Raw genomic sequence first — 24,483 nt, forward strand, 5'->3', positions numbered from 1 at the left:
TCTAAGACATTAAAATACTACACAGTTTTGAAATATTTGGAAATTGTGTTTTTAGATGTTTTTAAATGTGTTTCTTCGTTGTTTATTTTGATGGGTTCGATTTTTGTTGTTATGCGTAACACGGTTGATGGACTTACACACAACATACATAAAGAGACAAACGGTGACAGAGAGACGATTTACAACTTTCATATATTGCATTATGTAAAAAAAAATACTTCGAATAAATGATAGTGTTACGAAGTTTTTTGGGGCTGAATTTTGTGGAGGTAAGATGATAAAATTGTAAAATGATAACGATAAAATTTTTCGCATTCACCAAGAAAGAGAATATATAGCACTTTGAATTGCAATCCAACAAATACGGTCCAAGAACCTAGTATAAAGTAACTTTAAACACATTTAATTGTCATTATCAATAAACAGACACTAATAACTGTTTTAAACACAAGTTAACATTTACTTCCATAATTTTTGTATGTATAATCTGAATCAAATCAAAGTTCGACTCTGTTACGTAATTCCACAAAAAAAAGCAAAATGAAATGTTAAAACGAATTTGATGTATTTCCTATATAATAAAGATAATTTTATTAAATTGAAATTGAAAGTTGGCTTAGATTTATAGCAGTTTCCAGTCTCGGACTCGAAAGTCCCTCATTGAACAACCATCATAATATACTACGTATTGCCTTCCAGAACAAAAGCATCCATCAGATGAAGCCCCCAAACGTTCCAGCTGCATTGTAATCTAGCTCAGACTTCAAATTTGACTTGGCATCAATACTTGATCTGATCAGATTTGGCATTAGCAAAAATGCTTGACCTCTGTCGGGGGTTTTTAATAAATGTTTTAAATAAAACATTTTTAATCACCGTCAGCAAATTGTCCAAAACTCAAACTTTCCACATCCATGTCGTCAAAAATAAAACGTTAACGTTATTTTCAAGTGTTCAAGATTTCAGAGCATGTATCAAAAAGATGCTGATAATAAATCTTACATTTAGAATTCCATAGTAATAATAAGAGCCGTGTTGAGTCTTAATGTGGCTGAAATGAGTAGGACACATTTTTATCATCAATTACAAGCATGTTTCCTACTTCCAACTGTTACCATCATTGGGTCCACTCCATACAAGGTTTTTGGCGGCATAAACAATTACAGGATCTTCACTCGAGTTCAAAACATTTATATTAGGTGTGTTTAAGACCACATTCTCCGCGTCCTAATGTGTCCTTAGTGTCCTAATTATTCCTATGACTAAAAATTCTTAACCTTGAATGTTATTCTGACTGTTTCCCATGAAATATTAATATCTTATAAAAGGAAGATAAAGTCAAACAATATACAAAGGATATGCAAGGCGATTCAGAGAAAGACGGGGATTTAAGAGTAGGAGAAACGGAATTAAGAAGACAAAACCAGACCATCAGCAAGGCTACAGCAACGTCATTATCATGACCAAATGAAGTTCCATATAACGTTTACAAAGCTTGTCCGAGTTTAACACTTATTTTATGGAAACATCAGAATGAGGTTAGCCGTTAGTTGACATCAAGCTGAGATATTATTCATAGCAAAGGAGGACAATTCAAAACTTGTACTTCTGTACATGTACTTCTGTATCATCTCACTGATGAACATTGCAGGAAAATTTTTCTTGGCTATTTTAGAAAATAAGGTGATAACATCAAGACAACACAACAGATACATAAACAAGGCTTTGCAGAGAGAAAATTGCCAGGGTCACAGAGTGTGTAGAGCATAAAAACTTTCTAAAAGGAATCATACTGGAGGCTATAGAGATAAACGGAAAACTTGCAGTCATATGGCTATATCGAGTAAATACTATTGGTTCAAAACCTCATAAGCTAGTTCATCTTACAGTACAGCGATACCATATACCAGACAGGATACGGGTACTGTTCATGAGTTACTTTGACAGGGAATCTCAAAACTCAACATCGTAGCGTATAGAGGTAAGGATTTTCATAGGCAGTACAGTGTCAGTAGTTCTGTTTTCAGCAGCCAATGGATTTAATAAAAAGAAGAGTGGAGAAGATGGACAGCGGTCCATGGATGAAGGTTGGCGTGAGACAATCCACCCACCCCTCAGCGCATTTATGGAGTGTATGGCAATTAGCATAAAGACTATCATATGGGCAAAATGAACGTTGAAAGGGATAGGCGACATCGGCGGACTCGTATAAAAATCTAAGGCTTGTATTGAAGAAGACAGGAGAGCAGAGTGATAGGAGAGAGAGGTTTAGAGGAATAAAAGAAATTAACCCCTCGGTCCCTGAAAAGCTAGTCAAGTGCCTTGTATATTAGTTGATGATTCAATGGTAGACAAGCAGAATGTTAGTGATACCAGCAGTCTGAAAAAAAAATGGATGAACACCATAGACAATAGCACAGCATGGCGTTCTTCCCCGGGTTCTTCGACATCTACTTATGTTTGGCGTGTCGCTGACTATAAATCAAAAAAGAATTAGAAATGGCTGGCGGTGCCCAGAGGTTACGCAGCGTTGGTTTGTACTGCATGGGAGTAAAGATGAAAATACCATTGATGTCAATCGTCGAAATATTCAAGTTCACCATGGTCAGGTGACCTTCTGATGTTGCGTGACAGTAATGATGCCAAGACACGAGAAGCAATGGTGAATATCAACCGGGCAAGAACTGGCTAGCAAGTGTGGTAATAGGCAGGCAAGGAATAGAAATAATACCATCGGCAAGATGGGACACATCAACAGTAGTGGAGAACGGACAACTTATCTAGAAAGAGGTTCGCAAGATTAAAGAACAAACAGGAATGGTGAAGGCAGTCGGCATAATGAAGCAAGGTAGCTGACTCAACTAAGAAGGAGCCCAGAGAAGAAGACATCTGGATAACAGAGCTCCAAAGACTGCAACTTGAGTATAAGGCCGTTAATGACGTATTGCCCATATAATCTAATTTGGCAACATGCAGAACAAGGGACGATCAAAACTTCAATTTTTATGGAAACAGGAATGGTGAAGGCAGTCGGCATAATGAAGCAAGGTAGCTGACTCAACTAAGAAGGAGCCCAGAGAAGAAGACATCTGGATAACAGAGCTCCAAAGACTGCAACTTGAGTATAAGGCCGTTAATGACGTATTACCCATATAATCTAATTTGGCAACATGCAGAACGAGGGACGATCAAAACTGCAATTTTTATGGCAGTTCAGCCAACCTAAAACACATTCTTTTAGCTTTAACATATGGACGAAACACATATAGGTCCCACGACATATTCAATTTGTTATGCAGACGTTCTAGTCACTTCTAGAAAACACAAGAAAGAGACTTCGAAAGATCACAGGAGGATTGAAATTTGTCAACTTCTTAAAGGTTTCTACGCAGAATCGTGGTTTGGGGAGTGGAAAGAGGAGAACTGTTTAGTACCGCCAGCGACTAGCTGATCTCAATAGTTGTAAGCAATGGCTGGCTAATTATTCTGCTAGAACTCACGGTACCGTGGGAGGATAGAACTGAACAATCCAATAAGCGGAAGATGAACAAGAAAAAATAACTGGTTGTAGACAGTCAGCTGCGGGACAGATGCGTATTGTATATCCCAGTGAAAGTTGGGTGTCAGTGTTTTGTACGGCAATTTATGAGGAGGTCCTTGCAGATTGTTGGCGTAACAGGTACTGTGAGACGGTGGCTCATTAGAAGTCTAGGCAGAAAGGCGGAAATGGCATCCGTGTGGGTATGGTGTTGGTATGGAAGAAGCAAGGAGAGCATTGAAAAAATCAACACGACGACTTTGAGTGTAAAAGAATGAACACTCAGCGTGTTGCAGTTAAGACAGAAGTTTTTCATGGCTGGGACTTGATCACCCCAGACGATGCACCTCTTGGGTTTTATTAACGCCAAAACAACTGTAAGAAGATTCGCTTATTAACGAATCTTTTAGAGTCAAAATGTATTGAAGCTAGTATATTTACAGTTAGCTAACAACATCCCAGGAATCTGGTGCTGTTACATGTATATCAAACAATAAATTGATATTATAATACCTATATATAAACACAGTCGCAAGAATTTAAATACTGTGGTTTCATTAATATTCCAGGGTATCAATTTTCGTGGATAAAGTGAAAATAACACATTCAAAGATACATGTACTTGGATTCGTTGCTGATGACCATAACAATACAAATTGTAAGTAGAAATTGAACTTCGATGAACATTTAATTTGTTGGATCAAAATCCACGAAAACTGGTATTCAATGAATATTGGTGAAACCACAGTACGTGTAATATTTGGGGACTGTCATGAAAACTTGTGAAAACTTGCCCTTAATCTGGTGTCTAGAATAGATTCGTCTTGATGATGCTGTCTGAGTCCTTTCTAAGTACATGGCCAAGCCATTTTCAACGTCTCCCAATGATATTTGGGGTTATGTCCTTTTGCTGGCACCTGTTAAGGAAATCTTAAACGTGTTGAGCAGATTGAGTGTTGGCGATAACTTGCCAAAGTATGTAATCGGAGAGGAATATTGGCGAGCACTTGCTCTGCTCAACACGCTATCGGAGAAGCGTCCTGGCTGTCTTTTACGCCAAAGGAGTCACGAGAACTACAGGTATAAGTAAGTGGGGAAATAAGTACGCACCCAATAGTAATTCACCATTCATCGAAAAAATGACAAGTCAATATGAACATGTTTAGTTTATACTATTCTTCATTACCAACGTACTATCAATATGCAGCTTTTATTTTAAAAAAATATTAATAAACTAAGTGCATTTAACATGAAACATGATTGGCAAGTCTTTCGTTAAAATCGATCATATTATCCATATTTTAAAAAACGAAGCACTCTATATGAAAAGTATCTGAAAGAGGGGTTTTGTGTACAATGAATAAAACAGGCAGAGGATAAAAAAAGGATAACGAGTAACGTTGAAAATGTACAGATTTATCTTAGCATTTCCTTGTTTGATCATTCATCATTTCACGATTAACATTAAGTTTTAGAGCAAGACGTTAAAAACATGCGCAAATCCTGATAGAGATTTGAACGAAATTATTACAAATAACATGTATTTTTCTCTTTTTTTCATATTACCGAAGATTGCAACAAAGAAATGTAGACAGAGGAATAACAAACTCTCGTGGAATGAACTAAACAATTATTAATCAAAGTTTAGATGCAAAGTTCGCCAGACCTATGATTTAATTAACTCAACAACGTATTTAACTACAAAATGAAAACAGGAAGGGTTTGGGAATGATACGGAAGAATACATTCATATGTGAATGATTGTGCAAACTATATTCACAAGCTATATATTTATAGAATGAAAATTTTCATCCCAAAACGTTAATGCTGTGATGAAGGACAGTTTGTGTCGGATTTTAATGTCAAATTTAACTTCATTTTGTTTTTAAATATGAGTGAACAATCGGACAGCATTTGTCCAATTTGTACTCACGAATTTTCTACCCCGGAGAAAGTGCCCAAACTCCTGCCTTGTTACCACACGTTTTGTAGTCCCTGCCTCGACAACATGATCGCCTCTACTCCACTTAACTCTGATTCCACCTTCAGGTGTCCAATCTGCAGACAGGGAGCCAGCATTCCCAAAAACGGAGTCCAAGGATTTTTCGACAATTACTTTAGATGCGCTCCACAGAAGGAGAAAACGTGCGATATATGCGGTGCGGGAGATAATTACCAGCTAGATTATTGTAAGGAGTGCAATAGCTTACTCTGTGACTCCTGTCATAAGAAGTATCATCCAAAAAAGTCGAAAGACGATAAATCTGATGAAGATGACGATGAAATTGATGACAAAAGTCCAAGCGATTCCAGTTTCTCTAAAGATAATTCTGTCAAAACAGCCAAACTCGGAAATCATGGCAATCAAATGACATTCAAATGGAATAATTTAGAGAGTATTCGGAAGATTATACCTGATGATAAAAATGAATGTTGGGCTCTGACAAACCAGCCTTATGTTACCCGATTTTCACGTAGTGGGAAAGAGACGTCCCGAAAATGTATCGATAACATCGATAACGTTCTTCAGGACATAGCTCGCATGAGCGATGGTACCCTTGTGCTGGCCTTTTCCAATGGAGAAATACTCTTATATAACGGACAGGCTCTCAGATATGTTACAAATACCGGTAATGTTCCGACCGCATTGTATGCGTTCCAAGATGGTCGTCTGCTGATTGCAACTCGACCGCATTCCGGGAGCACTCGCCTAAACAACAGCGAGTTACTTATTACTGACCAGACCATGAAAAAAATCCAACCTCTTGATGTAAATGTTGATCTTCAGGAAGTGTCCTCTATCACAGTCAACGAAAAAAACGGACAAATAGCTCTTTGTGAACCATCGAAAAAGGTGGTATTAATCTTGGATACTGTAAGCTGTAAGAAATTGAAATTTCCGAGCGTCAAAAAATACAGGGGCATCAGTAATTTGTTAAAGGAAAAGGAAAAGTTCCTCAATACTTTACTTTCAATTTTGTATTCACTTCAGTATCCACTTTTTCAACCGCGGTCGGTCGAGAGTGACCAAAACAATGGTTTTTGTGTTTTAGATGGAAATAACAGCATCCACGGTGTTGATGAAGAAGCTAACCTTCGGTTCATCGTACCGATAAGAACCGATGAAAATATCAGCTGCTTCCATGTGGATTCAAATGAAAATAATATTTGGTTTGGCTCGGAGTCGGGGCAAATTTTCAGAACGGTTTTCAGAACGAACCGTCAAACGTTTGTGAATGAGATACAACATTATTCTGATTTTGAGAATCCTGATGATTCAGACGACTCCGAAACTCGGGAATCGGTCTCGGTGCCAGGTGGATCGGGATTACAAAGAGTAAGGAGCTCGGATTCGGCGGAGCTGTCAGAAAATGATGATCCCATCGGATTCCCATCATATTATTTATTGTTGGACGATTCTTCTCAAATTCAAAGCAGAAATGATACTGCTGATCAAGATTCGATATTTCATTGAAATAAATTTCGTCTTATTTGACGAGGGTGGGGGGGGGGGGGGGGTGTTGTGTTATTGCATATAATTAATTTCAATTTTGTTATTTTAATATGTATTTTAAGGATGATGTAAAATATTGTATAAATATAACATTTAACAATAATTTGTAAATGATATTAATTAATTGTGTTTATATTCACTCAGATTAATCATTTAGATAACTCAGTATGCTTGTACATTTATTTATTCACGGTCACGACCGATAGGACACCTAACACATTTATAGTATGACAGTCTTTTGTTAACAAAAATAATATAACCCCGTCTTAAGCCTCAATTGCTAAATAAATATTTGATAAGCACTGTTTTTTTTATTTTATTTAAATGTCATGTCATAAAAAGAAGGAAGGAAACAATGTTTTGTGAATAGTCATGACATAACCAGAGGGAAACGTATCATAAAAACCTCAAAGAAAGACGCACGCGCGCGCGTGCACACTTACACACACACACACACACACACACACACACACACACACACACACACACATTGTATCTTAGATCTCTATGTTACAATCGATCAAGAAATACTCCACGTAAGAGTAAGTGTTCCAATGCGTATATTCACACACGTTGTTTTTAAACTGGTTAGAACTTGATCTTTTATATTTTGTCAGGTGTTTTTTTTTTTTATAAAACTCAGATTTTTTTCATTTTTACCAAATTCAAAATTCAACATACTTAATTTTCACAAAACATTTTTTATTATTTAAAGCCTATAGCGAGAATTGTTCCTCGTACCATAAGGTCGTTGCACCTAGCTGTAGTAAAACGACGGTTTGCTACTGATATTTCAGGCATTTTGATATCGTGTGCCTATAATCTTTTTTTAAAATATGTATATTAAATGTTTAATGGGTGTAAATCTATGAAAGCATGAAAAAATCCACATGAAAAAAAGCATGAAAAAAAATGACAAACCCACCCTCTGACTTGAAGATAAACAATTGTATAAATTTGCTTGTAAAATGTTGTAATCAAAAACTCGTTCTTCGGGTAGACAGAAACTGAAAAATCTGGGTTGCCTCTGTCTACTTACCGTGAACTAATTTTTATTCGCGGCTACTTTATTTCGCGATTAACTGCCGATAAACTGGTTCGCGACGACTAATGTTCGTGACTAGGCCTTATCCAGACCTGTATTGTAATAAAAAATATAGACAAAGGATTGGTTCGCGGCGAAATATTCGCGACGACAAGGCTCTCGCTAACCTCGCAAAAATTTCTCGCACGCGAATAAAAGTTGGTTTACAGTATTCTGCATCATATACATACGGGGCTTATCCCCGGTTTCCGTGGTGCTAAGCGGATGAGAGTCATTGACTCCCCCTGGATGGGACACCAGTCCATAGAGGTTAACCCTCAGCGTCAGCCGGTACCCAATTTCAGCTGGGTGGACTGAGACAGTGTAGATAAAGTGCCTTGTCTTAGTGCACAACGCACAACACATCAAGTGACCACAGCGGGGTTTGAACCAGCGACTTTTCGGTTACTGGCCTAACGCCTATTACCACTGAGCCGTGTGCTCTACATTTCTACTCATATACATGTATTTATATTTTACAATACAGATAAACTATATTCGGTAAAATAGTTAAGGGAAAATTACATATTTAAAGAGCTTAGTTAAAAACTATATTTTGTGGAGGACGCTTTTATAAAAGAAAATAAACATTTTATTTATCTTTATTTATTTTTTCAGTACTGTAACTTTAGGTTCCTAATTTTCAGTGCAGACTTTTATTTTATTCAATGATTTTTTCTTCTTTAATTTATTGTTTTCAATTTAAACAATACAAATTGGGTTCATTGAATAAACGACCTTTAACGCAATCTGTTGTTCTATTTCATTGCAAATGAACTTAACCTCATTGGAAGATTTTGGATCCAATTACTTGAATTGGGTAAATTACTTGTAGCAACAAAGCTCAAAGTTGGGCAAAATTAATAAATATGTTTCTCTTGGAAATGCTTATGTATTATATTTATTGAAAAATTTGGTTGACAAAAAAGATATTTTGTGCATTAAGATATCTTCATTATGCCCCCCCCCCCCCCAAAAAAAAAATTCCCATATTTGTACGAATTTTTAATATTTCTATTTACATACTTCTGCATATTTAGCCAATATTTCTTAAAATTCAAGAAAAAAGCAATGTAATTTTTGCCTAAAATTAGCTTGTTTTCTGCCATATATAAAATTTAACATCATTGACCCATACAATTTTATTTTATTTTCTAAAGTGTTAAGATTTTTCTGCCATGCAAGTCTGTTATAATTTGAGTAAAAGTTTAAGACTAATAATTTTATTGCATGTTGAATCTTTAATGTCTTAAAACAGCGTTTTATAACTGCAAAAAAGTCATGATATAAAGAAGGTGATAAACTTTTTTAAAAAGTTATTTTAATTTTATTTATTTCTAAATAGAATAGGTGTGTATTTGAAGCCATGATTCATTTCGATAAAAATTAATAGAGAAAAAGTTGTTTATCTGTAAGTTGCACTTTCAGTGCAAAAAGATTATTTTGAATCAACTGCATTGCCGAAAAATCATACATGTAGACCCAAAAATTTTGTTTTCAATTTTTTATAAAGATGTGCATGTAGATTAATAAAAACAAATACTTTAGTTAAAACCTTGAGACGTTTGATCGCAGGACCAACCTCCTAAATACCTGTAAAACATTATCAAAAATTGGTTGCTTTTGCTTAGTTATTTGGGAAACCTGTCGATATGAACGTGGATTAGAGTTGTAATGTAATAAAAAAAAAACTGGCACCGATTAAGAATTCCAATTTTTACAATATTTGACCAATAAACATGTTTTAAATTATTTTTTTTTTTGGTCAAGGGACATAGATTCATTATAACCCTGTGCCCATGATTAATTCCATGATTAGAGACCTGTTTGTATGTATAAAGTATCAATTTTATTTTAACTCCATCCCCTTTTGTTCACATTGGTGAAGATGCTTTGACCTAATTAAAACAGACTATGGCAATCCGCTATTTCTGTCCTGGTACGTACCGGTAGTGGAACAGTTCCTGGAAGGTTGTTGTATAAGTTACATTGTAATTATGGATTAATTAAATTATAGCACCAGTTCATTGCAACACAAACATTAAAAGAAATGTATATGCATAGCCAATAACAATGAATTCAATACTAGGGGTGGGGAATTTCAACATTAATTAAGATTTATTATTTCTTAAAAGCGTGGATTTTATCAACAAGACGACTTAAAAGTCGTCTTGTTGATAAAATCCACGCTTTTAAGAAATAATAAATTTACAATTAATACGGTAATTAATTTTTTCTATAAATAGCCATGACGAAATGTGTACCAGGTCACTTAAATGGCACAGTTGTTAGTACCCTGATCCCTTTTGAAGCATATGGAATCTGTGCAATAAAGAATAAAAGTTTTGTTGTTGTTGAAATTATACAATTGGAAGACTCCTTATAAGAAGACCCAGTTTATGGTCAAGTAGTCAACGTACCAGCAAACATAAATTAACATAATATATCAGAATACTTGTGTAGTATTACATATTTAAGCAAAGAAGTTTTTTTTTAATTCTTGAAATTTTTCTATTATTAAGAACTTATTGGAATCCAATTATTTGTTTAATGGTTGGTACAAATTTAAATACATGTATTTCCTTCCTCATGAAATAAAGAAAATAAAAATAAATCTGCATTATAAGAGAGATAAATGTTACATTTTCCCCATAATATATTGCATTGAATATTGCATATCTGTGCTATGGTTCTTGACACTTTTTTAAAAGAATTGTCTCATCTTTCAAAAATATGGGTACTTTGGTTAAAATATTGGTTAAAAAACCAAAACTCGGGGCAACTTTTTGTGAGCAGTACATATACACTTTTTTGTATGGATGGAACTGTAGCTTTACAGTTTGAAAACCTTAATTTCTGGTAGAGCTTCAGTTCTGCGGCTATTCATAAAGCTTATGTTTTATGGCTATTGTAGATCATGTGAGCCATGTAGCCCATAGGACTCCTGTTTTATTTTTGGCAACGGTCAAAGAGAACAAATGCTCTGATGTTTTACAATTTTAATCATAAAATAAATTCTTTACATCTAGGTTCATGTTCATAATGATAATGGGTTCATGTTGTATTTGTCATTACATGGTTGTGGTCAAAATGTATTTCTTGACATTTTTTTTTCCTAGTCATTTTTTAAAAAATTTACGGTATTCATTTGACAAAATCAGGTTCGATATTGTTGAAAAGACAAGAATTATTCAAATCAAACCATTGATGAGATTGCATTTTCAGGTACATATTAATTGTACATGCACACGAACAAATAATATTATTGTACCTCATTATAATAATTCTATACAAATGTGCCATTTGATTGGTCTAGACAGTCACGTGACAGGGGTAACAAAACATTTTATTATACTTTCATGTTAAATACTGAAATCTGATTGGTTTAGACGCAGTTGATAATCCGTTCTATTACCCTCAGCGTTAGCAAATCACTTGGCAACGGGTAACAAAACAAATTGCTACATGCGTTTAAATTATGCTCGTACGGTTCGCGTTGAATTCTGGTCCTTTCGGTATAAAAGTCGTAAAATTTTCTCTGAAATTATGACATTCAGTATGATAAAATAAATAGTGCCTGTTTGGGAGGGTAACTGTTGAAATTGACACCCCTCGAAAACCATCGTCAACCGACGCTTTTGAAGGGTGTCAACATCAATGGTTCGCATCGGTTGACATAGGTTTTCCAAGGGTGTCAATTTCAACGGTGAACCTCCCAAACAGGCACTATTTATATAATGTCTCCCAGGAAATAAATATCATATTCCACTCCTATGGAATTCTTATGATTTTTCATACCATTGGAATGAATACCAGTAATACTGCATGCCTTATAAAGCACAATATGCTTTTCATATTTTATGAAAGAAATTACTGGTAACATATTTAGCACATTGTATGACTTTGTAACTACAAAATTAGGCCCTAATTTCATCTTCCAACAATCCAAAAATACTTGGAAATGATACCTCTTTAGAATTCTTCAAAAAAAATATTTATTGAAACATGAAGTCCTGTTCAGCACTGGCATGAATCTGAAAATCTCCAACAATGGCGACAGGACTCAGCTGCACTTGCACAGATTCTTCCACAGCATCAGCGGTTATCAAGCAGGGCTTCAAATATTCCACTGCTGTGTCTGATTCCTGTGATTTCTCCGCCTCTTCTGTGGATTGGGGAGTGTGGGAGTTTAGATGTTTCTTGAGATCCCTGTTGAACAGGAAGCCTTTCCCGCAGACATTGCAGTGGTGTGGCCGGGAATCCTGGTGAAGTCTCTGATGGGCTCTCATGTTGCTCTTGTCGGAAAATCCTTTATTGCAGATAGCACATTTAAATGGCTTCTCTCCTGAAAAAAAATTGAAAAAAGAAGGAAAAAGTGAGAGTATTATGTCTTCTGTAGAGTGAAATTAAGGAGGCTGGGGGGTCCCAAAAAAAAATTCTCCAAAATTCACCAAATTTGCAGAAATGTTTCATATAATCTTAATTTACATTTTGATGCGAAAGACCACATCACAATCTTCATAAATTTATCATTTATTGCATCTGAAAAAATTGCACATTATGTAAAAAAAAAAATTATGAAAAATGTATGAAATATTAATAAGGGCAAAAAACATACCAATAACATCACAAAAAATTAACACAATAACAAAAACTTAACATTATTTGTTATAAAGAAAAATATCACAATTTTACCAAAAATGTTTTTTTCACACAAATGCAAATATGCAAAGAAAAAAAAAGTAGCCACAGGATTATTTCCAAATTTTAACATGATAATAATCAATACATGTGTAATAAAGATTGAGCATTAAAAAATATTTTCGATGGTGAAATTAAAATAAAAAAGAAAGAAAGAAAATTTCTGAACAAAATATTTGGAGTTTTACAAGTTACCTCCCTTTGAAAAGTTAAAAAGGTGCTGAAAAACAGCTAAAATGATTTTTTGGCATCTTGTATCCCTTGGTTACCATCGATTGACTCTTTAAATAATGCTTCAATACCATCATATCTATTTTTTCAAAAGACCATTTCAGTAAAATGTAAGAGTTATAGGACCTTAAAGTGAAAATCTTTTTTGTGTAGAGATAAAAACGCTTTAATATGGCAGCCACCCCCCAGCCTCGTTAAATCTTTCCTAAATCTTTAATTGATAACTTTAATAGCCATTTTCACATTGAATTCATTTTTGAGTTTCACTCAATTCAAGAAATTTAGCATTCTTCCTTTTTCACAATTACAAAAGACAGCATTAACATGATAAAAAGGTTTATTATCTTTTTTTTGTGAAAAAAAATAAACCCAAACAAACCTGTGTGTTTATTCATGTGAGACCTCAGGTCACTTTTGTCTGAGAAGAGTTTCTGGCATATTTCGCATGTGTAAATTCGGCAGCCATAGCTTGCTATATCCTCGTGCTTGAGGTGTTTGGCTACAAAATGGCTTCTCAGATAGTTTGGATGTTTGAAGGCTTTCCCACACTCTGAGCAGATATGGGCAGGGTTGTTGTTATGGTGTGTCAGTTTGTGGGTGTACAGGCCACTTCTCTGATTGAAGGACATCCCGCAGGAATCACACATGTAGCTCCTCTTATTCAAGTGAATTTTCTCGTGTTCCTTCCTTATGCCGCTTGTGGAGAAATGCTGGTCGCAAAACTTGCACTTATGAGGCTTTTTGCCCGAATGAGCTCGTTTGTGAGACAAAAGGGACTGTTTGTTCTGAAACGACTTTCCGCAGTCGTCGCAGAGAAACTGCTTTTCTTTGGAGTGAGTCCACATGTGAGCATTCAGGTTGCCCTTTTCGGTGAAACCCCGGCCACAAATCTTGCAGATATGTGGAAGTTGAGCCAGATGCTTCTTAGAATGTCTGGTCAGGTTCTCTTTGGTTTTGGCGACATAGTTGCAAAATCGACACGGAAACATTCCGTTGTTGTCATGTTCCAACTTGTGGCGGTACAGGTTCATTGCCATTTTAAATGTTTGTCCGCATAACTCACAAGCAAGGTCAGTTTTATTGAACTTGGGTGCAGGTTTTGGTGTTTCATCTAGTTCTGGTATTGTTTTGTCTTCTGATGTACTTGTAGCATTTGTTTTTGCTTGTGCATTTTCAGAACAAATTCCATTTTTTTGGACCAGATCATTAAAGTTCTCTTCTCCGTTAGATGCATGAACTTCATCATGATTATCTAAAACTGCAGCAGATATCCTAGTGTCTGGGTTCTTTGTGTGCAATTCCAAATGTTTTTCATAGTTTTTCTGACAAGAAAACTCTTGATTGCAAACTTGACACTTAAAGTTTGCTTCATTTGATTCAGCCGTCGCTTTGCAATAGCTTTTCTTTTCATGAAATTGCAAATCGGTTTCAGACATAAATGCTTGTCCACAGTCTCTACAGTAGTGCACTAGTGACACCTGGTGAGAGGCAGCATGGGAAGACAACTCCTGTTCTGTCCGAAAATTTACCGAACAAACATAACACTTAAACATCTTCAAACTGTTGTGACACTTCATATGTCGTTTCAGATTAGAATGTGAACTGAATTCTACCTGACAAAGGCTACATGTTTTATTCATTACAGTCTCTCCACTTCCATTCCTTCTAGTTTTAGTTTCAGAAGAAATTTCAGAGAGACCTTTAGGGTGTTTTGAAGACGTGACTCCCTTCAGTGGACTTTTCTTCTCCCTTTGATGAGTTTTTACGTGTGCCTGGAGGTCTACTGTTTTATTACAAACTTCGTTACAGATCCTACACCTACTTCTTCTCCCAGCATGGGAAGCTACATGTCTTATCAGAGTACTCCAATTCCTCAGTTTTTTATTACAGAAAACACACTGATTCCCCGGTGAAGAAACAGTTCCTTGAGAGTTCTGGCTTGAATCTCCTTTTACAGTTTTACCTCCATTTTCCACTTTTCTCCTTCGATTCTCTTCACTATTTTCTTGATCTTTCCTTTTCCGTGCTGATCTTCTGAGTGACAGATTTTCAGTGTCACCGATGGACTTTTTTTCCGTGGATGTTAAATAATTAAATATCTCTTTACTCCCATTCATTGTTGTCTTTTCCTCTTTCGACTTTGGGCTAGACTCAGTGTTTTGAAGAACTTGTTCTAGACTCTCTGTAGATTTTTCGCAAGCACTTTCACAAACAGGTGCTTTGTTTACACATTCCTCATTCATGGTGTAACTTTCATCACCAGAGTTATCCTGGAAATCTTGTCCTTCATGCTCACTGGATTCAAATTCGATCACATTCAGCATGCTGTTGACCGAACCTTTGCACAAGTCCTTCTGCCATTCCCCATAGTCCTGGTCTGAATTATCTTTCAATAAAGGCTCTAAAAGAAGGAAATGAAAGAAATAACTCCTTGATAAAAATTCCTTTTTATATCATATATAATGATTTTTTATGATATCTTTCATGATGTCTAACTCCACCCAATTTTCATTAGAAAAGGGGGAACAACCCCATTTTTTTCTTCTTCATTAAGATGTGAATTATTGTAGGAGATTTGATTATTGCCCCCTGCTAACATTTCTTACTCCTCCAGAGATGTCATGAGTTTTCTAAATCTGAATGGAGAAAGAATTCCTCAACTGCTTAACGCTATACATGTAGATTTTAAATTGCAGGTATAGGCAGCCATAACATTCAAAAGCAAAGTACGACAAATGATGAAATAATATGCAAATATCAAGTAAGATATATGAAATCAACTTCAAACATGTGAAATGGTTGGAACATAGTGAACACCATTCTAATAATATTTGAGCACTGAATTCATCATCTGTTAGAAAGGAAAACTACAAAAAAATTTAAATGTTCTAACTGAATGTACGTTTACATTGTAAATGTGATAAAAATTGACTACTGACATTTCATACTCTGATAATTTTAAAATGATTTTGATAAAAATGAATTCACAATTATTGGTATGATTTAATTCAAAATTACCAATATCAATGACAGCAACATTTTCTTGCTTTCCACATTCACCAGATACATCTACTTCAGCGGCAAATTCACCTAAAATATTAGAAAACAGTAAATCAGCATTGATCACAATGATGGTACATGTAGCTTCTTCAAAATGTCATATACAATTCTCCATTACCGGGTAGTTTCCATCAACATAACACAATACTTGACAAATTTTCAAATCCTTATATGCTTGTCTTTCTGAATTTAAATGACCATTAATTCAATAATACACATGAAATTACGATATCTGCTCTTTTATCTTGTTTAATTGTAAGTTGTTAGTTAATTGTTTAAATTAGAAAAATATTAAATGGAAATAATAATAGACTTGCATATTTACTGAATTTTACTGTAACTTTCATAAAGGTAATAAAACCTTTCTTCTACCTGAGCAGAACTTGACGAAATTAGACAATGCACTCTTGTTCTTGAGCAGGAAATTCCTGCCAGCGCCGGCGCCACAGTGGTAGAGCTTCTGGTTTTTCCAGTCGACAGACATGATCAGTGCAGCGTGACCAGTCATATCCAGCATCTCACACTGTAAAAAAAAAATCAAATGTAACGGCAATTTTATGTATACCTCGGTTATAATTTTTATTAAATAACAAGTTAAGTCAAGGTAGAAAATATAGCTACTGTAAATTCCTAATGAAATGCCATAAATTAATATCCACGTAAAATCGCGAGAAGCCCGTCTTGCGAATTTTAAAATCTCGCCTTTATTTTACGGCCATATGTAAACTACATCAAACTATGATAAAATTTCGACATTCGCAATTTTATGTTGTCGCGATTTGTTGGAAAACTGTTGAAACGTGGAATTAATTTTCAATATTCACGTATGGCCAAGCTACAGCCTGGAAGAGTAAAATGTGCTTTCCAGAATTTAATTGACAAAAATTTTGATTTCCAACACTGAAGAGATCCACAACAGTACAGTGTTATATTTTGATAACATAATGCATATATTAAATTAATATTACAGTGTACTTAATTTATTGTTTTAGTTTATTGTAATATGGTATAGTACTTGACTACATTGTCAAGATTGATTGCTAAGTAATCAGAAATTCTCCAGCCCTCTTAATCTCTCTCTCTCTCTGAAAATTACCAAAGTGAGTATACAGGAACAGACTTCATCCATTTTTAGCTTTTATCTTCAGAAACGCAGTTTCTTTGAGTTTTGTTGATTGATCAAATCATTATAAATATATAACGTCAACACTTCTGCTTTCAACACTCGGTAATCGATCTGCACAGCTTATTGGCCTAAAATTGAAAGTAAAAATACATTGGTTCATTGATATGTTACAAAAAGCCTGATCCATTTTTACCAGGCCAGGAACAATCTCCTGATTAAAGCTATAATATAGCTTAAGCTAGTTCGCAACACAATAGCTTTATCAGCTTTTCAGAATAGCTTGAAAAAGCTTTATATATCATAATATGCAGTTTTTTTTACACAAATATAACACATATAGTTTGTGACTAATCATATTTCTACTATGGACCATTCTAAAGGTATACAAACAATGCAAAGATAGTTTTAACAGTGTAAAAGAACCTTTTGAACAGTGCACTTCCATTGTCTGGGTTTTACTTTGAATTACCGGTACTGGTATGATTGCTTCACATTATACTAAATCATTACCAATCGTTTGAATTCTCGATTCTTGTTTAGCAGAATTAACCTCTTACAGGTTGGAATTAATCGCCCAAATTGGATATAATAGCAATCATGATAATAAACATGTTCTGTTTACATCTTGCAAACGTGATCTAATGTACTGCAGAGTATATTGGGCTTAAATTAACTGTTTCCATTTTCCAATGATTTCAGATATAAAAGATATATGGCAAAGCTTTGTAATTACCTACAATAAATCAAAACTGTTAATATAACCAGAGACATACATAACATAATGTTATTTATGTCTCTGATATAACAGAAAAATACTATAGATTCATGTCGACATTCGGAAGCTCCCTTCCTTTGTGCTCGAGGAGTTCCGATAAAATATTTCAAAACATTCGCATGCGCAGTGAGTCACTTCGACATGGCGGAAACTTGAAATGTGTTAAAAAGACGAAATGCATAACTGTGTTTACACGTTATCGGAAAGAAGAAAATGAATAGGTCAAAGCAGTACGACGCAACCTTGCCACTTAGTGTTGAAGACAGGTAATTAAAGTGTGATTGCGACATTTACTGAGCTTGAATGCAAAAACGACTGATATTCATACAGCATCGATCTCTTTAGGTAATTCATATTTTCTACAGACTTATTTGATGTCATTTTAATGAAGTATTATATCATTTGTACCTCTCTGAACGGAAGTGTAGATCTATTTAAGACTAGTTTTCAAATAATGTGTTTTAAATTGCCCTATGTAGATTTGGGCTGGGTTTACATGTTCTAAACTTTTAAACAGTTAAAACTTTTTTTCCCCATTTTTAGGCTATAATCTCATAGCTAAGAGTGTGTCATGTCAAACAAAAGTAATGAGAAGATAATTTGCAGGTTGGGATCTGATCACTTTCTTTGGTGGTTCATGCATTCATTAATCAGTACTTTAGCAAAAAGAAACATATGGGAATATTTGAATTAATGTCATCATTATTTATATTTCATGCAGTCTGTGATTCTTACTACGTATGTTTTGACCAATCCATTAATGGGGGGTGTATATTTCAGTCCTGTCAGTTTCAGTCACTGTAGGTTTCGACCAATTGATAAACGGGCATGTACATTTCAGTTTGGCAGTTTCTGTAGAGCTACAAATTAACTATAGGCTTCAATCAGCATTCGTTGTAAGATTATATATGCAGTTCTAGTTCGTCTAAAACCATTTATAAACAAACCAACACTGATATATTGTATATCATTTCAAAACTTTAATCATAACTCATAAATCTGAAGTTATGCTGTTCTTGGTTTGCCTTTTAGAAATAAATCCTCGGTTAATATCTGTTAATTTGATTTCTATGTGAAAACTGCAAGATTTTTTGAGATCTGGGAACTCTGTAATTTGTTGTAGACATTTGAGTGAAACACCATGCAGTATTCATGTATGAATTGTGATGTTGACATACTTGTATAAAGGACTATAGTAATCCTATGATTTTTTAGGTGTTCTTGGTCTTATGTCAAATCAACAAGATTTTCAAAAAGTTTGAAATAATCCTTCACATGAAACCCTTCCTCCTTTTATGCACAAATCTCAAAATCTGAAGGGTAATTAAATTGTATTGTTTCTGAGGTTGTACAATTTAAGATTTGCACTTTATTTTCAACAATAGTTGTATCAGTTTTATTATTCTTGAAACGGTACATGAATTCCATGATTCTGGCAAGAGAAAAAATGCAGCTAGGTTTGCTTATACTTTCCTTAAATTCTGGAAACTGAAAAGAGTTATGGATGTCAAGAATTCATTGGTCATTTAACTCATTTTATTTGATATATGAATTATTCACTGTTACTGGCTTGAGGACTTGTTAGATATTTCATATTAAGAGCTTTAATTGTACTATTATGAATATATATCATATCAAATGCAACTTACCAGCATGTATAGAAATATAAACTGCCATATCCGTGTCCCCTTTAGCACTCATGTATTGGTAGTTTTCCATTCTGTATGAAACCTTCAGGGTTTGCTTTACTCTGTTGTGTATTCCACTATCTGTTCATCATTATATAGTCATTGGACATCTGGTATTCTAAATGCCAGTCTGAACAGTGTAAGGCAAACATTGTAAGAATTTTGGTAATTAAAAATGATTTTTTTTAACCATTCATTTATATATACATTCATGAACTTCATAATCATATTGCAAGTACCGGTAAATTATAAACTTTTAGAATTTTTCTATATAGAATTCAAGTTGTGAATACCAGATGGAAGACAATTGTAAAGGTTTTAATTGCAAGAAAAGCAATTTTTTATATGCCATTACAAAATCTAAGTTGTCTCCCTTTCACTAAATTTATATGATGCAGCAGTTATATGTACATATATGCTTAAAATTATGGGGAAAATCATAACTGTTTAAGAGAAAGAAAATTTTAAATTGTGAGTGTAAAATGAAAACTTTACAGATTTGGGCATGATGCTGAAGCTTAAAAGTTTAATCCAAGATGGAATTGATGTACATTTTAAAACCTGTGGTTATCTGTAGTATGTTACAATTTATTGAGGTCCATCATGCCTAGAGGCTTTCTTGGCTATTATACTGACCAACACCTGTGAATTCATAGTAATTATTGAACTGTGAGGATAATTCATTGGCACTCTGTTCTATATTTATTCCTGACCATCCTGAATTTGAAGACTCTCATGTGCTGCCCTCTGTCTTTATTTCATAATTATTTAATTAAGATAACTGTCTTTCTAGTCATATCAAACATATTTCTGATTAAAGATGACTTTTGTAATCCATGTTCTGTATACTAGTATATACAAATTATCCTTGTTTTGTTAGATTATATTGAAAGACTTTTTTTAAATCTCCATTATTTTCCCAATAAACATGTAATTACAGATGTCTGTTAAATCATGAAATGTTTTCATAGATAAAAAAAAAAAAATACTATGATTTCTGAGAGATTTCGTGACATATTCCTCGATTGAATTTGTTACTGTTAACACATTGCTTCCATTTTCCTTCTCTGAATGATTAAATTCTATTTTTTTTTTTTTTTTTTTTTTATAAAATTTCATAATTGTGTGGGTTTTATTTGCACTGAAGGAGTGGTCATCGGTCAGTACTAGTGGTTTTAATATGAATGTAAACTGACTCCTTGTATTGATCTGTTCTGCATCCTGCTGAGTTCTCATTATTCTGACAGCAACCAGCCAAGTCAGCCAGTACCACAGATTATAAATACATATATACATGTACCGTTTAATATACCAAGCCACATCTACATGTGTACCACTAACATATTGAATGAGATAACTCACTAGGTCATTAGCTGGCTCTAGAAGAGATAGGAGGGATTCTGCAGCTCTAGGGGGGCTTACCCAATCAAGTGATGTGGCAGGCATTGGCAACTCGCTATTTATAATCTTTTGGCAGATAGACTGGAAGAGGAGGGTGTAAAAAAAATCTGTATGTGCGTATGTGTGTGTGAGTTTCAAACAGCACTTCCTGTGAAAATTTGGAGTCGTTAAGGATCCTTTTCCTCTTAAGTGTATTGTCATCGAGGAAAAAAATCAGTGTACACGTGTTTATGATTGGGAAAGATTGTGATCAGTGATGAAGACTAAGATAATTCTGGGAATTACGTAGAAAACAAAGGAATATTTTGTGGAAGTGAAGGTTTGTATATATAGATTGATGGACACTCCTAGGTTTCTGTATGATATGTACTTAGGCTTTTGGATGTATATTACGTGATGGTGAGTTTGTTTACTGTGTCTGGGTCAGGGTGCCGTCTGCATCTTTTCTCTGACCTTTCTTTCTTTGTGAAGCAGTCCCTCTAATCTGCTGCCATCTCCATCCCTCCTCCAATTATCTTGATAATGGCGTAATTGAGTTTTGGTGTGAAACCCAACAAAACCAAGACTCCTATGGGAACTTAGTGTTTAGTCGGACTTTAGGGAAGTTGATAGAAGAGAATATTAAATTCAATGGGGTGACGGGGTCCAGTTTTTCTTTTGTTTACTGACTTTGTTATTGTGTACATGGAATATTGACTGAGAATGGGTATCAAGTTGGGAATGACTTGGCGTGTGGCTCTGTTTTTGATGTGCTTGATTGAGATCACTATTTTCACAATAGATGTAAAGCGATACTGTCTTGAGATAATGTCAATTTGGCAATACGAAGGCCTCGTGTGCCATGGCCAGATCCCTCTATTCAGTTTGTCGTCATGTGTCCCTGGCAGATTTTAGCACATGGCTTTGTCTCGGGCTGAAATTGATTGAAGATTGCTCTTCTGCATGTCTTTTGGAATGGCCGTTCCAAAATAAGTTTTTTATCGGTGAAATAAACATCTTAAGTTAAATGGTGTCAGTGACATCATGAAATATCTGATTGCATAAAGAACTGGTGTGAAAACAATTAGCAGCTTCTCTATACATACAGCTATAATTATTAATTACTAGTAGTTGACAGATGGCACGTTCAGAAAAGAGAGGACATTTTACACAAGAGGCAGAAAGATAGAGAGTTTAGGGAAAAAAATCAATCATTTTGTGATGTTTGGTGGAGAATGTCGTAATATTTTCTCAGGGATGGACAAAGCAGGAAATATTGTAGCATGGAGCTGTAGCTAGTGACTGATGGCAACTTCCTATACAAGGTCAAGGCCACTTCATTGAAAATTTGTGTTGGGTACATGTAGTGGTCCTCTTTAAACTTACAATTTACTCCTAAGGAGTATGGAAAAAAAAGACATTGGAAAAAGTGTTAATGGCTGTGTTGAAGGATTTTGTGTAAAATGGCGAGGTTTTTTATCTGATAAATTTTGGATGTTATTTTTAACTTTAGGTGAGATATTCCTGTTATGAGTCTTTCCTAAAATGTGTGATTTTATGTGTGGGTGTCATGTGTTATGGAACAAGAACCCAGATATTTCTTTAGCTGTTTATACTGTCTGAAATATTTTTCTGTGCAATGGAAGTCATGTCCACTATTTCATGAGTTTTACTTGGATTGTAGATTTGTCTAATTATGACTTTGAGTCATTGTTATCAAGTTACTCTAAAAATACTTGTGTACTGTGAATTTCTGATGAGCAAGAGGCAGACTGAAATATGAAAGAGAATTTCTGCAATATCATGTCATTTATTTCTAGTTAATTAACCAAATCATGAAAGGCATGCAATGAGGGTAATGTGATTATTCTGCTTGGGAGAAAGCAGGAGAAATCTTATCTAAAACAAAAAGTTAAAAAATGTTCCATGGCTTTCATTCTCTTTTCTCTGATTTTTATCTTGCTACATCTGTTCTTGAGAGTCGTAATTTATAGTCTCCAAGCTAAAAGCACAAAATGAAAGTGTTTTCTTTTTCTTTTTTGAGTTTAGCTTGAACACAGATAAATTACAGATGGATCTGACCGCTGGACCATACCTAGAGTACCCAGATGGGACTGTGCCAAGTAAGTCTCTATGATCCTCTCCCTCACACATTCACCCTCCTTCCTTGCTCCTCCCCTTCCTAAAAGAGATGTGCATTGTACAAGCAAAATGTGAGTGTAAAAAGGGGAGGAGTATGGCCATGGATATAACCATGGTGAATCAAGGTTAATTTTTTTATGCTTTTGGGAGAAAAATTATCCAATGTTGTATTACGGGTATATTAAAGTCAGATTTTGATATTCTTAGACTTTGCACCTTAAATTATAAATTCTCTGACATTAAACTTCAGTAATTGCTTTGATGTTAATGCATTTTATTTCAGTGGTGACGAAAATGAACACTGGTCGGATGTCGCCTGTTCGGTCTCGCACCATGAAAGAATACGACTCGGTGAGATAACATTTGACATTGAACGAGATACATGTATTTCATTAGTATCAAGTTAATCTCTTAATATTTATGTAGGTTTATGAGTTTCTGTTATCATAATTATAACATTAATATTCCAATAAAGAAAACATTTATGCAAAAGATATAGAGAGAGGAGTGATAAAAAATTATAATTGAGGAGATGTAATTTCATTGTACCTGATACTTTAATATATGTATATCACTGAAGAATGGAAAGCTTATTGAGGGTCAATTTTGTGTGTATTGTATGTAAATTTTCTAATGAATGCTGTTTATGCAACTGAGATATCTATCAAAGTTTACAAAATATATTGAAGCAAAAACAAAAAACAATATTGAGGCTGACCGTTGAAAAGAGAACATTTAGATAATTAGTTTAATGTCAGTCTTCTTTTTTTCATTACAGCAAATTACAGACTTGAAGAAAGAAAACTTTAATTTAAAATTGCGGATTTATTTCATGGAAGAGAGAATGCAGCAGAGATTAGGGGATGGAGATGATGTGTTTAAAATTGTAAGATGTACCACCAAATTCCCCTCAAACAAATTGTAATCGAGACAGATGGCGAAGGAAAAACACTTAAATTTGTTAAACATTTATTTCAAGCATTTCAATATTCTTGACTGTACTCCATACCTTTTAAAAACATGCAATTTTCAAACCAGGTCTCATTTGATTTATGCTATTTATTTTGAGAGGAAGACAAATGGATTTAAAGTTATCATTGAGTCATTTATACCCTGTACTTTCTGTTTAAGCCCTCTTTAGTAAATTTCTTATATCAGGATCCTCTTTCCTGAATTGTATCCCGAAAAAGGAGTTCATCTTCTTCTCTTTTCAATTCATTTGTCAGAAATATTTAAAGAATTTT

General features: G+C 34.5%; 3 protein-coding genes across 11 annotated transcripts in view; 2 read left to right on the top strand and 1 right to left on the bottom strand.

Moving 5' to 3' along the window:
* Positions 1-5,206: 5,206 nt before the first annotated feature.
* Positions 5,207-7,056, top strand: LOC136272949 (uncharacterized). The gene has a single exon (XM_066076249.1). It carries the CDS (start codon positions 5,430-5,432, stop codon positions 7,011-7,013), a length of 1,584 nt encoding a protein of 527 aa, XP_065932321.1. The 5' UTR covers positions 5,207-5,429; the 3' UTR covers positions 7,014-7,056.
* A 4,064-nt stretch (positions 7,057-11,120) lies between these two features.
* On the bottom strand, positions 11,121-18,099 carry LOC105339813 (zinc finger protein 665). Of its 2 annotated transcripts, none has more exons than XM_034446070.2 (6): positions 17,988-18,099; positions 17,225-17,382; positions 16,501-16,651; positions 16,087-16,158; positions 13,448-15,469; positions 11,121-12,481 (listed from the first exon to the last, which is right to left on the bottom strand). In XM_034446070.2, the coding sequence occupies exons 2-6, from the start codon at positions 17,255-17,257 to the stop codon at positions 12,132-12,134; spliced, it is 2,628 nt and encodes an 875-aa protein (XP_034301961.2). In that variant the 5' UTR covers positions 17,258-17,382; positions 17,988-18,099; the 3' UTR covers positions 11,121-12,131. The 2 variants fall into 2 exon arrangements, with proteins under 2 accessions (XP_034301961.2, XP_065932330.1); XM_066076258.1 differs by lacking the exon at positions 17,988-18,099 and adding an exon at positions 17,678-17,890.
* Positions 18,100-18,143: 44 nt separating this feature from the next.
* The window catches only part of LOC105331694 (myomegalin), a 46,451-nt gene continuing 40,111 nt past the window's right edge, over positions 18,144-24,483 (top strand). For 4 of the 8 annotated variants that reach the window (XM_066076251.1, XM_034446062.2, XM_066076256.1 and 1 more), the window contains exons 1-4: positions 18,145-18,295; positions 23,147-23,220; positions 23,523-23,590; positions 24,018-24,125. In XM_066076251.1, coding sequence (XP_065932323.1) covers positions 18,243-18,295; positions 23,147-23,220; positions 23,523-23,590; positions 24,018-24,125 — 303 coding nt within the window. In that variant the 5' untranslated portion in view covers positions 18,145-18,242. Of the gene's footprint in view, positions 18,296-21,067; positions 21,438-22,142; positions 22,423-22,586; positions 22,611-23,146; positions 23,221-23,522; positions 23,591-24,017; positions 24,126-24,483 lie in introns of those variants that run through there. The other 4 variants (XM_066076257.1, XM_066076254.1, XM_066076252.1 and 1 more) reach the window with 4 other exon arrangements.

The sequence above is a fragment of the Magallana gigas genome, chromosome 2, assembly GCF_963853765.1.
Source record: "Magallana gigas chromosome 2, xbMagGiga1.1, whole genome shotgun sequence".
NCBI classification, from domain to species: domain Eukaryota; kingdom Metazoa; phylum Mollusca; class Bivalvia; order Ostreida; family Ostreidae; genus Magallana; species Magallana gigas.